The sequence below is a fragment of the Lytechinus variegatus genome, chromosome 3 (genome assembly GCF_018143015.1).
Source record: "Lytechinus variegatus isolate NC3 chromosome 3, Lvar_3.0, whole genome shotgun sequence".
NCBI classification, from domain to species: Eukaryota; Metazoa; Echinodermata; class Echinoidea; order Temnopleuroida; family Toxopneustidae; genus Lytechinus; species Lytechinus variegatus.
This window is the reverse complement of record NC_054742.1, coordinates 4,185,722-4,202,261: the sequence shown is the minus strand read 5'-3', so window position 1 is coordinate 4,202,261 and position 16,540 is coordinate 4,185,722. Positions and strand designations below refer to the sequence as shown.

The window sequence follows — 16,540 nt, the reverse complement described above, 5'->3', positions numbered from 1 at the left end:
ACTTTATGGAATACAGGAAAATAATAGGTACTTTACAAATCAAATTTTGCTAGCGTGCAGCGCAAGCAGAAAATGATAATATTCAGACCATAACACAGACATTTTTACAGAGCACTTTTTTAAAATCAATTTGTTAATCAAACAAAATAATGAAAGTTCAATTTCCCAGCTGAAATATGTTTTGTATATTGACTTCAAAGTTCAAACTTCAAAGTTTGATATTTCAAGCTCCATATTGATCAAGATATGCAAATCCCCTAAAAGACAATAAGAGCGCGAAGCGCGCCTGGAAATTTGATATCCTAACAAATAGATTTTTCAAAAAATCATTTTCAAAGTCTTCCCCTCATGTTATTTTATTCAATCATGTTCCTCCTCTTATGTTTGCCTTTCTTCTTTTCTCCTCTCTTTTCCCTTCCTTTTCTTTTTTCCTTTTTCCTTTTTTTTTTCTTTTTTTTTGCTCCGCCAATAGGGGGGGGGGGCCCGGGCCCCCCCCCTGGATCCGCCTATATTATGTAACAATTTAATGAATCTAAAACTTGCTACTTTTTAAATGAATTTTGAAAATAATGTGTAATATATATATGTATGAAGAATATGATTGACCCCCACACTAAAAAATTAATATTCCTTCACATAAAAAAAGAAAAAAAAAAAATTGCAGGAAGTGCATCAATAACATGATGATGATAATGATGCAAAAATAACAATGATAATTTTAATGCTAAAGTAAACTATTTTGTAAATAGAATCATGTGCAGCCATAAGCTCTAAATTCTTGATTCTTGATGGAGACAACAATAACAATGTTAACAAACTCTAGAGAACCCTCATGCTATATATGAATGTTTCCCCACCTTTTTGGAATTTATTTGTTGTCAGAATTCAGACTTGTTTACCTGGTCATGTAGAGTGCTATCAAATTCCAAACTATTGAGTGTTACTAGGCTGTGACAGATATAGGAAGTTTAGTTTAAAGGTCAGTCAGGTCCCATGTGTAGATAAGAGATCCTGTAATAAATGTGTAAAGACATGTATATGCCCATTGTAGGCCTACATAGGGGAAGGCGGGGTAAGTTGAGCATAGGGGTAAGTTGAGCCACCACCCCCAGGCTAATAATGAATGAGTCAGACATTGTGGTGGGGTCATGTATTGATGACCCATTGCATAACCCTTAACCCAACCACTTTATTTCCAACTTTGAACAAAAAGTACTTTTTTAGAGGGAAAAATACAAATTTCAGCCAAAAAAGTAAAAAAGGGTGTGAAATAGATAAGTGCTTTTTACCCAAACACGTCTTTAAAAATATCTTTATAGAAAAATGAACAATATTGTTAGTCCAGGCATGGATTCTCATTCTTGTCATAGTCTTTTACATGATGGATGCATAAGAAATGTGTGGATGTTAAAATATCGCATTAGTTCGGACTGGGGTAATTTAAGCCAAATCAACATTGGGCAAGTTGAGCCATGTTAATTCTTATGGTGATGTATGACAAAAAAATTTAAAAAAACATAACAAGCCATTGATATGCAGGCAGAAAGGAGCAAATTCACATGACAGTTCTTTTAATTTTAGAAGATGTTAGTATTTATAGAGAATTAGCAAGTGTAAAACTTTAAATGAAAAATTGACATCCTGGTTCTTCCCGCATACATATTGTACATAGTTTTTGTGGCTCAACTTACCCCAAACGGTGACACAACTTACCCCATACATGGGTAAGTTGAGCCATTTGACATTGTTTTATTCAAAGGTCACGATGACTTTCAGTGTGGGGGTAGAAAGTTATATATTGGTGAAAAACATTTCCCAAGAATCAAATTTAAAGGCAAGGTACTTATTTCTACAATATTACTAGTCATATAAATTCTAACATACAAAATGCAAAAATTGTCACAACTTACCCTGCCTTCCCCTTCATGTTGCAGACTGATTAAAACGAAAAATCTTTCTTAACCCTTTGAATCCTGAATTAATTGGAATGATCATGACCCTCAACTTGATGATCTATTGTACATGTAATGATTCAAGCCCAGACATGTCAGCGGCACCTTTACTCTGCTGATACCCGGCCTAGCCCGGCTGATGTTGTTTAGCTTCTTGTACTAATGATAATCTCAAATTCTGTTTCAAAATCACTAATTTGATAGTATTCAACAATAGCTTACTTGTACATATATGCGACTCGCCGTGCATTATCGGATGAGCCTCCTTGGTAGGGTAGGATATTTTGGTCATATTTTATTCTAAAACCTCTTTTAGGCTTTTTACACAGGATTTTCTTAACCCCGGACTATCGCTCACCCCGTACTATCCTTAACCCCGTACTATTTATTTTCCTTTTCACACATGCCAAATTGTTTTTGCTAACCCCGGATAAGGAATGCTTGATTTTTACACACGAAACTCGCTAACCCTGGACTATTGGTAGCTCATGAATATTCACGAGCGCACTGAGGGGTCATTCGGGTCATATCCAAAATCGCTGACTTCTGGCGCGCGTTTTTTTTTTCATCGCCGTGATCGCTGTTCATGAATATTCATTATACTTACCTCTGATTGGACAACAGGGCCGGCTCTGTTGCGGGGCATGAATGGGAGCGCTTAGCCCACTTTCGTTTTACACATGCGATCTTAACCCCGTACTATTGCCCTTAGCACCGCAATTGGTGGGATAACCCTGCTTTTTTGCAGGGCCAAATAATCCCGTACTATAGGTGGGGTTAGCCCACTTTGCAAAAACGCTGTGTAAAACGAAAGTGGGCTAAGCTTAACCCCGTACTATAGGTGGGGCTAAATTGCCATTTAGCCCCACCAATAGTACGGGGTTAAGGAAATTTTAGCCTGTCTAAAAAGGGTAATAGATGAAGGCAAACTATCAATGAAAATGTAAACTGAAGTTATAAATGACATGATTTTTAAAGGTCACCTGATGCCTTTTTAATCACATGACCTTAAGCCGGTATTTTGGCATTTTGGGTTGAAAGAGTTACTATGTAAAATCTTTTACTGGGATTTGGGAAAAACCTCAAAGAAAAAGCTATAATTTGCCTTCATCATAGGTAATATTTAGGCATGTCAATTGTCATTGCTCACTCTATGCTAAAGATATTAGGGAAAGATTTTGCTTCTAGAAGGCAGATTTGATTTAACAAATATCATAGGTGAAATTAGGGAAATGTTAAAGAGATATTTCCTAGTGGAAATGCTTTGTTAAAAATCATTTTACTGTATGCCCCAAAATAGAAGTCTAAAGAAACTGAAACTCATTTGCCTTTGTGTCTTGTAAAACTAAGGGCATGTTTAACTCTTTCAGTCACAGCCATTCATTTTCTATGCTGGTAAGAATATCAAAGAATATAATCAGAGGACAAGTCCACCCCAACAAAAATTTGATTTGAACAAATCAAGTATAAAACTGAAAATTTCATAAAAATCAGATGAAAAATATGAAAGTTATGACATTCTAAAGTTTCACGTAATTTCACAAAACAGTTATACCCTTTTTAGACAGGCTAAAATTTCCTTAACCCCGTACTATTGGTGGGGCTAAATGGCAATTTAGCCCCACCTCTAGTACGGGGTTAAGCTTAGCCCACTTTCGTTTTACACAGCGTTTTTGCAAAGTGGGCTAACCCCACCTATAGTACGGGATTATTTGGCCCTGCAAAAAAGCAGGGTTATCCCACCAATTGCGGTGCTAAGAGCAATAGTACGGGGTTAAGATCGCATATGTAAAACGAAAGTGGGCTAAGCTTAACCCCGTACTATAGGTGGGGCTAAATGGCAATTTGGCCCTACCTATAGTACAGGGTTAAGGAAATTGTAGCGTGTGTAAAAAGTGTACGAGTGAAGCACTTGTACTATGAATGATCGACAAAAACCACTAGTCCGGGGTTAGCGAGTTTCGTGTGTAAAAAGCAAGCATTCCTTATTTGGGGTTAGCAATAACAATTTGGCATGTGTGAAAAGGAAAAAAAATAGTACGGGGTTAAGGATAGTACGGGGTTAGCGATATTCCGGGGTTAAGAAAATCCTGTGTAAAAAGGGCATTATATGCTCATCCTGGTTGATATGCAAATGAGACTGATGATGTCATCCACTCACAATTTCTTTTGTATTTTATATGAAATATTCTATTTTTCTCATTATCAAGTGAAACAATGATGAATTCCTCCCTGAACATGTGGAATTTGCAATATTGTTTAATAATATATGGTTAAGTCATGTTGGTCCTTGTTGTGAAATCTGATAATATGATATATTGTATAATTCAAACAATAAAAACCATAAGAAATAGTGAGTGTGGGACATGATGGACTGCCTCATTTGAATGTCACTGAGATGTGCATATTGTGCATCCATCTATCTATCTATCTATCTATCTACATGTATCTATCTATTTATCTATCTATTTATCTATCTATCTAATCTATATATCTGATCTAGCTCTGTTCTTATTCATAAAAACTGCACTAAAATCCTCAATATCCTCATTTCTAATGTGTTAAGTATTGCAGTTTTGCAGCTAGTTATACCATGGTCACATTTGTTCTACGGCGGCCGTACGGCGAGTCAAAAACAGCCGTTTTAACATTTTTGTACCAGCTGAATATAGGTGGTTTGAATAAAAATGAATAAAACGGCTGATTTCGACTCGCCGTACGGCCGCCGTAGAGCAAATGTGACCATGGTATTAGTTATCAGTTATATGTGCAGGGAATTGTACGATAAATGCATGGACTTAATGAGCAGAAGGCAATCATTGAAAACTAGCTACATAAACAGAATACCGTATGATACATACATTATTTGCGAACCTTTGCCACATATGAGGTATTCCAATGTTTAAATGTAAATAAGTGGGTGTTGGCTTGGTGAATTGTTACCTGTGAACTACTACACATTTGCCCTGATATTTTGTTATTGCTTTAGAGCACAATGGTCTCAGTTGGAATTTCACAATTTAGAGGTTAAAGTTGAAAACTGATCTGATAGTCTGACTATTCAAAGTTGAGATTTACCAAAGTTTTCTAAGGCCATACATTTTATGCTTCTATTTGTCATTGTTTGTCTCTTTTAACTCTTGGTCAGTCAACCATGTCATTTGGAGTAAAGTAGGGGCCAGCTGATCGTGTACTCTGTATTAATCTCCATGGTTAGAGGCTATAAACTGGAATGTACAATTCACTGTAAATTTGTTATGGTGTTGTTGGATTGAATATTGGGATTTTACATGTAGATTTGTAAACATATTTTCGGCATTACTCCTATGTATTAAGATCGCATGCTCGATCTTTAAAGGAGAATGAAACCATTGGAAGAAGATAGCTTGTGTGAAAACAGAAAAATCAAAGAAACAGATCAACAAAAGTTTGAGAAAAATCGGACAAATAATGAGAAAGTTATGAGCATTTGAATATTGCGATCACTATTGCTATGGAGATAGCAAATTGGCAATGTGACAAAGATGTGTGATGTCACTTGTGAACAACTCTCCCCATTACTTTAGTATATATTTCACTTGAATTGCCTCTTTTATCACATCTATCCATAGATCATGTGTTCTATCTACATGAGGGCATGTAATACATATTTTTTTAAGAATACATCATGGATAAAGAGTTTGTATCATCATATGAAATAGCAAAAAGAGACATTTTGAGGGTATTTTATAGTCCACCAAAGGGAAAGTTGTTCATCAGTGACATCACACATCCTTGTCACATTGCCAGTGGGAGGATCTCCATAGCATTAGTGATTGCAATATTCAAATGCTCATAACTTTCTCATTATTTGTCCGAATTTTCTCAAACTTTCTTTATTCTTATTCTTTGATTTTTTTGTTTCTACACAAGCCTATTTGTTCCAAAGGTTTCATTCCCCTTTAATGAAAATCATAAGTCAGAAAAAATTGGAACCAGTGGGATTCGAACCTGCCATCTACTGCTTACCGGGCAGCGACTTAACCGACAGGCTATTCTGGTTCACGGCTAAATCACGATGAACTAGAATTCAAATACCCTCGATCCTCTTCTTTCTGACTCATTAATATGCAAATGCAGTCCGCCATAGACAATGGATTTATTTACTTACATGTACATGTAGATGTCAATCAGAATTCAAAACCAAATAAAAAAAAAAACATGAAATAGAAAACTTTGAAAAATGTGTTTTGTAGGACTGCATTGATTTTAAACATCTTTTTTTTTATTAGCACACAAGAGTCTCCATGCAATGAGTGGAGGGTTTATGATACTGATAGTGATCAACCACACATTGTGACTCACAGAATTTGCTTGCTGTAACAATTTATACATCACTTATCAACTTAAAGCGCTAACTCCAAACCCTAGTTTGTTTCTGTAGCACAGCATAGACCTTGTGTCGATATTAATTTGTTTCAGTTTGCATTGAATGCCAGTGTAGGCCTTTATGAAATAAAACTGTATCAATCTATGAATAGAAGACCATAGAGGGCCATGACTGTGGTTGCCCTTTCAATATGGATCAATAACTTTCTCATTTGCCTTTGCAGATTAGTTAGGCTCTTAATATTTGTTTAATTCAATTTTTGTGGTATAATACAAGTGCCTAATAGAAATTCATAATACCTGAAATTATACAAGGTGTGTCTAAGGATGTCCTGTAATATCAAAGACTGTGTCATTTAATAGATTTTAATTTCTCTGATATAATTATGAGAGTAAGCAGTGTATATATGGCAGGTTTCATATTGGGTCTCTATTTTGAAGATAGCAAATAATCTCATGAATACAGTGTTGATAAACGTGATATCATCCAATTCCCCCAATTTGTAAAAATGAAATTAATACCGGTAATCCATTATATTTTGGCTTAATACAAAAGATGAATTGAATATGCTCTGATTGGTTTGCAACTTTGCATTGGCTTCATGCTTAAATAAGAAATGAATTGAAATTGGATTTTAGATTGAACTAGAATAAAGTTTGTTTAAAACCAAATCAAGTTACTTGTTTTTCAATACAGTATAGTACACTATTGATGTGTTCTGTAATGGATTGGTTTTGTTTTGAACAGGATGGTTAATTCCATTTCCAAGAAATGTACAAATTAAACCAAAATATCTTCAAAATCCTATTTGGTATTTAGGCCTAGCTGGTTTGCTGGTATGAGAATAGGCATGCCTCTTGAGGAAGATGACATTTGAAATCAAACACCTAAATAGAACATAATATATAGAGTTGAAGTTATGAGAAAGGATGGATCTTCATGTTATGGATATGATAAAGAAACTTTCAAACAGTATGTGTTGATTTCCTTTTATAGCTCCAGGGATAAAATGGTATTAATCCCCACAATTTCCTTCAAGACATTATTATGTTTTCCTTCCTTTGTCACAAGCCTTGGAACATTCAACTGTGTTTCCTTATTATCCCACGGTTATCAAGCCAGTTTGAAAGGAAACATACTATTGAGTTCATTCTTATCCAGTACGTTTCCTCATGTCATGTAGCAAGAGGGAAGTCTTTTAAAATTTCCTTCAATTTTCAACCATCATTACAAGTAACTTGTTCAGTTCTACATGTACCTTGACTTGAAATAGAATTTGATTGAAGATTTGAGGAAAGAAACCTTGAGGAGATTATATTTCCTGTTTGATTGAGATTTTATGAAAAATTAAAAACTTGAGTGATCATGACAATGATGTTTGATTTATAAACTATATACATGGACATAGTATGTTTTGTTTAAGATGAAAATTAGTGTACATCAGTCAACTAAAAGAAAAAAAATGCTATTCATCATGTTTTTGCAAATCTAGATTTCTCTGTTGTTTTGAAAGTGGTAAAGGGATTCAAATTCAGTGACAACAGAAATAAAGTAGATTTCAAAAGGTGCAGGTTTTTTTTTGTCCCTCATTGGAAAGAGATGAGAGAAGTGAAAGAGTCTGTTCTTTGAGCATTTATTTTCTAGATTTAGGTTCATGAAATACACTTCATAAGCTACATGTACCATTTAGGCTATTGCATTGTGTACGACTTAGTGATGCATGTTCCATTCACAATTCATTGTTTATTTAAATGATGAATATTTACACAATAAGAATAATCATGTGTTAGTTTACCAGGGTAGCCACTTAGATTTTTTAGTATGAAACTGATAAAATTGAACCTTGCATAAATACCCTTCTCCAATCTAATTAATGTTGAGTGCCTAGCTAGAAGGAAGAATGACCCATTCTTATATGCCTAAGTCTGTAATATCACTTGGCCCAAGATCAAACCCACAACCTCCTGTTGTAAGATGGATGCTTTACCACTGAGCTGCCATGTCTGGTCACAGAGAAATGTTTGTCATTGTTTGATTTATGTAATGTTTTTGTATGTTTCCTAATTGATTCCTCTATCTAGATCAAATCCAATCTCCAGGAGAACAGAAGAGAGATCAAAGAGACATTCATTGAAATCATGAAACCAGAGATTGCAAAGCTTATTGCCTTCATGCATTTTCAGGTAAATTCACCTTTGCCCATTGAAATTGATAAATCATCAAGTACTGTAGGTCTGTATTATATTTTCACCCCCACTCACACACCTCCCTAATTGTGTATGATCTTTATTTCTTGTGTGGCATTCTTGGCTCATTTACCAACCAAAACGCATTCAATGTATCTTAGATGAAAAATAAATTCTATTTTTGGCCATTTGATTCATTATTTTGCCTACATCTATTTATAAAATTTGGATAAGAGCCATCTCTGAGAGGCCTTCCAAACCTGTAAATGTTTACTGAGAAACTGAATGTTATCAAGTACACAGTTTTGTTCTTTTGGAGGACTCTACCACCTCTCTTTGATCATTTACATAGTTTTTTGTTACAACATTATACATGTCAATATTTTATGATTTTGTACACGTTTTATTGAATCCTAAGATTGAAGCAACCATAGAGGAATAACTTTGAAATAATTTCTTAGTGATTGAAATATTATGCTCTCTTGTACATGTACCAAACTTCTTGTATAGAAGATTTTTTACTTGCTACTAATGAACTTTTGCAAAACGGAGAATTGATAAATAACAATTGTATCATCACTGGTGATTTCAATATTAATCTCTTGACCAGTAATCACTCTGCAACAAACGATTTCCTTGAATTAATGTTAACTTCTACTTTTTTGCCGATTATTTCTAGACCAACCCGTATTACTGATCATTCTGCTACGCTTATAGATAATATATTCTGTAACTCTCACCCTCTTCCGAAAGCTGGCATTGTAACGACAGACATATCCGATCATTTTCTTATTTTTACCCGTATCCAAACAATGCAATCACTCGCAAAAATGGAAAAGAAATATAGGATCTGTCGCAACTTTAGTGACAAAAATATTGAACGCCTCCAAGAAGATTTAAGCTCTGTTGATTGGTCTGACGTTTATAACTCGAAAGAGAATGTCGATGACTCATTTGACATATTTTTGAAATATTTCAATGATTGCTTAGATTCTTGTGTTCCTTTAAAGAAATATCGAAATTACGACTATAAACGTGTTCCAAAACTACCATGGGTTTCAAAAATGATATTAAGGTCTATCAATCGGAAAAATAATCTGTATGTTTCTTATATATCAAATCCAAATGATGTTTCACGGAATAGATACACGTCTTATAAAAATACCTTAACAACTACTCTCCCAATAGCAAAAAAGAGGTTTTATTCAGAAAAATTACAATCATATAAAAACGACCTTAAAAATACATGGAAAACAATAAATGGGGCTCTAAACAAAATTAACAAATCTAGTGCTGTTAATAAATTATGTGTAGATGGAAATATGGTTGAAGATACTCATTCTATAGCAAATGAATTTAATTCATATTTCTCTCAAATTGGACCAAAGTTAGCTGGAAATATTATCCCTGTAGAAAATTCGTTTAAGGACTTTTTGGACAAATAAAATGATAATTCAATATTTCTTACTCCAGTTCATAGAGAAGAATTACTTGAGATTGTATTTAATTTGAAAGCAGGAAAGACACCCGGATATGATGGCATTACAAATAAAGTATTGAAAAACATTATACATTCTCTTGCTGATCCCCTGCTTCATATTAATTTATTCACGGCTAACAAAACAACAAGAACAAGTGAATTGCGATTTGTCGTGGCTTTAATGAAAATAGAGATGAATGTGCATCTTTACCAATTCTGCTTTTTGTGTACAGTGTATGAATATCATCACATATACATATACCGATAATGTCTGTAACCAACCGATACCCTTGTTTAATAAGCTCCTCGGAGAGGGGTTAAACCCCCGGCTAGAAGGCCCCCCTCGTAAGTTCTTCAATGTTTAAAATTCATGGCTGTTTTCCCACTGGTTCCCTGCTAGCCGGACCGGAATCCCAGCACAGCTATTAATTATGAGCTATCGGTGGATTACAGATGACATAAATATAGCATATAGAGATATATGAATGCCCATGACTATAGACCAGCCTGCCCGCCTTTAAGATCAGGTCAGGCTAAGATTAAACTTTAAGCATGACACAATTATTTCAGTTTAACAGCGTTCTCAAACATTTGTATGTACAAATAGGTCCCCCTCACCTAGGTAACGAGTGGGGACCTGCAACTTACATAATAACATAACATAATTGATTAAAATCCACATGCCTGCCCTGGCATGACCAGAAATACCCCATTATTCTTGGAAAATACGTGTTTCAGGTGGCCTAATTGCCAAATTACCGCCAAACGAGAATATATAATTTATTTATATATGATCGACCGCCAACAAACACGTCAAAATTTTACTCGTATCTACCAAGATATTCAATAAATCTTAGCAACCATTACAGGATCATTCTACTAGTATTCACCAACGTTATTATCCTTAGTGCTTTTACCAGGGGGGGGGGGGGGGGGTACCCGGGAACATTGCTCATTCCTCCATTACAATGTATATCTAGGTTATCCATAACTGACCCCAACATGATTTAATGCATGCATACATTGAACGTAAATGCATGAGCAGCTAAATAACAACAAATGATACATTATGAAAACATAGACACACTGGTGAAACCGGCTCCAGACCAGCCAAAACCTTTATTCATACTATCGGATCGGACGGTCTGGAGTCGGTCACGCCGGAGCGACTAAGGTAAAATGTATAAATACATACTCAACGAAGATATGAAAGACCAACTTTTAACTCACTGATAAATCTGTCCAACCCTTCATCGGCCAGATGTAGGCCATCAGTTCTGTACAGCGAAATGTCATTATGGGATATTGATGGATGCGGTATGGCTTTACCATGAAATCTTGCAGCTAAAGCCTTGGCGTACCTATTGGCCGCCCTTCTCTTTAAGTCCAATTTACCTTGATCTCCTGTACAGCCAGCGGGGTACCAAACCCTCTCCAAAATGTCCGACCACACTATTTGAAATTTGTCCTTATTGGCGTCAAAAAGTCTATACGTCAAACTAGCCAGCTTCTTCTTGGACAGTGCCTCAATGTCATTCGTTCCTACATGCAATACTACTACTGAAGGCTTTGGTTCACTCCGACCCATCTTATCTAACCAATCGCTTACCCCTTCAATTCGTAGCCCCCTTTTTCCCAACCAACGGACCGACGTTCCAAGTCCAAGGTCAGCCTCGCCGGTGTTCTTCGCCCTGCGATGTGCCCAAAACACTATCGAGTCCCCTATGATCCACACCACAGGTCCTGTAATAGAAAACAAGAAAAGAGGGCTGGGCAGAATTTTGAAGTATGAAAATTTCCCCCTGAAAGGTCTGCTACCCTTCACCACCCCTTCATCACGGGGTTTTCCCCTCCAAGATACAATGTATGTAATCACATTTTTGACCCCTCCCCTTAATCCTGAAAGCATTGATATTAAACACGTCATTATACCGTTGTAACATTCTCTCTAAAAAGCAGAATGCTCGTAATTGTGTGATATCATTAAACCCTCACTTACTCATTCAATATTAAGCCCAGAGTTATTTCGATGATACATGTATATTGATATCAACATGTACAGGGGGGGGGGGGGGGGGGGGGGGGGGTCGTTATGATCAATCTGATGTTCCAAACACCTTCCAATCAATATAGTACTATCCCTTTCTTCCTTTTGTATAATGTAATAATGTATAATGTATAAACACATTCCAACCAATATATAATAATGTATAATGTATAATGTCTGAGCACATTCCAATCAATTTATAATAATGTATAATGTATAATGTAAAATGTATAAGGTATAATGTATAATGTAAAATGTATAAGGTATAATGTATAATGTATAACGTATAAAACACATTCCCATCAATATAGTACCATCTCTTTCTTCATTTTGTATAAAGAATGTAATAATGTATAATGTATAATGTATAATATATGATGCATAATGTATAATGTATAATGTATACTGTAACAAGGGCTCCTTTGTAAACAGGCCTCTTGGCACTGAACATACCACCCTGCTTCTGAATAGGGCTGAATAAAATAAAACAATACCATGTAAGCAGATATATTGAGAATTATACACCCAAATATCCAACAACCCATCGGCCACGGCTTTGATTAAAGCACATGTCCTCGTGTAAAGTAAGCGCGTTGTGACATTATTGGAAGATAACTTACACCTGATTTTGGTCAAAATGTCAAATAACCTAAAATCATCATTTCATATGTATTTTCGTTCTTTTTTTTTTTTTTTTTTTTTTTTTTTACTTAACCATGTCGAGTCTTATATATCTCCGATGTGCACTCGAAACCCAACGCCCCATGCGTTGGATTTCTTCATCCGAGCAACCGGCCATGGCAGCGGTCGTAGCCGCCCCAATACGAAAGGAATGCGATGAAAACATTGCCGCCGGCATATCCCCGTATGTCAAACATCGTTTTATCATGTTTCCAAATTCACGCCTAGTTAGCGGGAGAGCACCATATGAACAAAAGAAGGCTCCACCATTCTTTGGGCGGATTTCTAAATAACGAATAACCGCCATCACAGGGCAGCTAACTGTCCCCAACTCTGGTATCGAAATGGTGCACCCATTTCCCCGCTGGTCAGTCTTTGACTTCCTTAGGAATAATTCCACCCTGCGATGCGGTGCATCGCCAGTTACCCTAACATCTGTGTGCTGCAGAATAGACTCGCATCTATGCCTGGACTCTACTGTCAACTCACTAACTCTCAACAAACCATAAAATGCCACTGAAAAAGCAGCAGAGTACATCAAAACATCGTAATGACTACCACAAACATGCCTCAAGTAGGCGAGCATTCTATTTAACACAGACAATGTGATTGGATGCCTAGCATCTCTTCTCAAAGTACTTCGCCTACACCCTTCAATTAACCTTGTAATCACAAAACTTTTGGTCACATCCTTTAGCCCAGATGAACTCATATAAAATGCCAACCCAGATATGTATGTTTGAATAGTAGACCCTGCATATCCCATAAAGGATAAATAAGAAATGAACTGCGCCACCCATTCTACATTAGGGGGTAGCTGGGGGTCGTATCCGTACACTTTACAAAATTTCACGTATGCCCCCAAGGCAATAGAGTAAGTTGTGTGTGTTCGAGCTGCCCTAGAAGCCATCAGCAGTCGACTTCTCTCGATAGCCAGCTCTTCCAAAGACGGACTGGAACCTCCACGCCCTCCCGGGCGGCCCCCGGTGCTAACGCATGGAACCTCGGCATCTGAAATCGAGATAGTGCATCAGCTATACCATTATCACATCCATGTACATGCCTAGCCCTCAACACTATATTATTGCTTAAACATATAATCACCACCTTCCTCACCAAAACCATAATATCAGGGCATAGCGCCGACTGCTTGTTAAGTACTGCCACCACGGCCTGATTATCACAATTAAACAATATATTCTTGTCCTTTAGCTCCATGCCCCAAATCTCCAAGCCTACCCAAATAGGGAATAGCTCTAAAAAAGCTATAGACCTCCTATCGGCCTGGAAATCAGCAGGCCACCTGGATTGAGCCCACCTGCCTCCAAAGAAAATTCCAAAACCAATGCCAGCCGCCGCATCAGTGAAAAACTGAATTTCCTCGCTTCCAAACCAGCCTGGAGCCCGGAAGAAAACTTGACCATTAAAATGTGCCAAGAACTCCAACCAAACCCGCAAGTCAGCCTTAGCCCCTCTCGTCAACCTAACCATGTGAAAAGGACGCTTAACGCTCTTAGTTAAGTCAATGAGCCGTCTCATGAATGCTCGCCCTGGAGCAATTGCCTTACATACAAAGTTTAGACTACCTACAATCGACTGAATGTCTCTTAGGGAAATTTTTTGTTTCTGTACCGCCCAATTTAATTTCCCTACTAATTTCTCAATTTTGTCCTCCGGTACCCGAACCTGCTGAGAAACGCTATCTATTACCAGCCCAAGATATGACAACTGTGTGGTCGGGCCTTCCGTTTTTTCTCGCGCTATGGGCACCCCAAATCGTTCGCAAATTGCTTCAAAACAATGCATTGCCCGCCTGCAATCCTCCGAGGCAGGGCCGCCTGCAAAAAAGAAATCATCCAAATAATGGACAATATTTTGCGACTTCGCAACTTTTCTCGCGCAAAACTCTAAAAAAGTACTAAAACATTCAAAAGTGGAACAAGAAACTGCGCAGCCCATCGGCAAACAACGATCAAAATAGTAACGACCATCTATATACATCCCAAGCAACTCAAAATCTTTTGGGTGAACAGGCAAGAGCCTGAAAGCTGACTTAATGTCAGTCTTTCCCATAAGGGCACCCCGCCCCAATTGCGTCACAATATCTACCGCCGAATCAAAGGACGAATATGTTACTGTACACTGCCCCTCCGGTATGCCATCATTAACTGAATTTCCCCTGGGTGCCGATAAATGTTGAATCATACGGAACTCCCCTGGGGCCTTTTTGGGCACCAACCCCACTGGTGAACACCTCATATTCTCGAAGGGAGGAACAACAAAAGGCCCAACTATCCTACCTAAGTCTATTTCATCCCTCAATTTCTTTTTCAACGCATCCATGTGCTCGAATGCTGATTTCAGGTTTTTAACAACCAATGGGACCCTGTCCCCTTCAAAATGTAATGAAAAACCAAACTTAAAACCATTATACAAGCACTGAGCATGCTCCTGATTAGGATAAGTAGCTAACATGGGCACCAAACGTGCTAACTTAATAGGGGTCGGAGCAATAGACGACACCGCACTAGCCGTAGACCTATTTACTGCCAGCGGGACTGGAACCGGCCCGCCCTTGGCTACACTGCTTAGCCCCATGACCTGTCGCCTGGCAGCGGGAACACTTGTGCTCATAGATGCAAGCTTTGCCTCGCATGCACTTGCCTCTATTAAAGGCAAAGCACACGCCTCGGCTGGGTGTGCCATTGGCTCCGGGTCCCTTTCCTCCGAAGGGAAAAGATTTTTTCGCGCCGTACTCCCCTCTGTAGAACTGATGGCGAGGGGCATGGGGTAAATTGTGGCGCTGCCGCGGACCATTAGAGGCCACCAGCATCAACCACAACTCGGCGTCGACGCTCGCCCAGGATCGCCCGGGTAAACGCGCCTGCTTGCTCCTAAACTGAGTGTCATAGTCACGCCAGCCATAACCTGCAAACGCACGGGCTGCATGCCTTATCAAATCCATATATTTCATGAGCTCCCTGCTCCTTTCCATGTGCTTCTCAGTGTAAATTGAGGCAAATACTAGAAACACCGAAGTCCACTGCTCTACCGACATGATTTTCTTAGCCTTTGATTGAGGTTGAAGTTGCAAACCAAGGCCAGATCCCGATTGACACAAACTCAAAGTGGTGTCACCTACACTCAAGGCCCCAAACTCATCACGTGCATTATTATGCTTAAGGAGCACTCCCAAATCTATATATTCACTTGCCCAAATTTTTTCCTTCAGTGAGATAGCCACTTCCACACCTAGTGGGTCGCATGCGCTAATAAATGGTTCCGGTGCCCCCAACACGGCAGAAAGCCTAGGCGCCTGGGGCTCAGATCTCTCAACACCGACCTCCACTAGATCTAGGCCTAGATCTTCGGCTACCCCTGCCGACCGCGCCGGCACTGAAACTGCTGGCTGAGCCTGCCCCGAGCTACCGGTATCCGACTCCTGTGCTACTATCTCATGCCAAGCAATAGATCTGCCCACGGGCGCCTGGCCTTCCCGCCCCACTAGATCTAGATCTAGCTCTGCCATTTTATCACTAACTTTAGACCTAGGCCTACCACTTTTTTCATCAACATCGACAACTTGAGACTGAGAGGGATTTAACTCACCGCTCCTTCCTGGCCCGTTGTTGCCGCCTCCCAGCCCCAGATCCACACTTGCGGGGGTTGACGTCGCCCGTGGACCTCTCGGCCGACCCGGCCTCCTCTTCGGTGTGTCATCTCCCTTCCTCGCACCTGCGGTCGTTATTTTCTTGGCCTTAACCTTTGGCATGATCAACTCGCGAAACTAGAGTTAGACTCGAAGCTCCGTCACTCAGCCCAAGT

General features: G+C 38.4%; 1 protein-coding gene across 1 annotated transcript in view; it reads left to right on the top strand.

Moving 5' to 3' along the window:
• Positions 1-16,540, top strand: part of LOC121410025 (cytoplasmic FMR1-interacting protein 2-like) — a 59,856-nt gene that overhangs the window by 7,884 nt on the left and 35,432 nt on the right. The window contains exon 4 of the mRNA XM_041601844.1: positions 8,403-8,504. Within this exon, the coding sequence (XP_041457778.1) occupies positions 8,403-8,504 (102 nt within the window). The remainder of the gene's footprint in view (positions 1-8,402; positions 8,505-16,540) is intronic.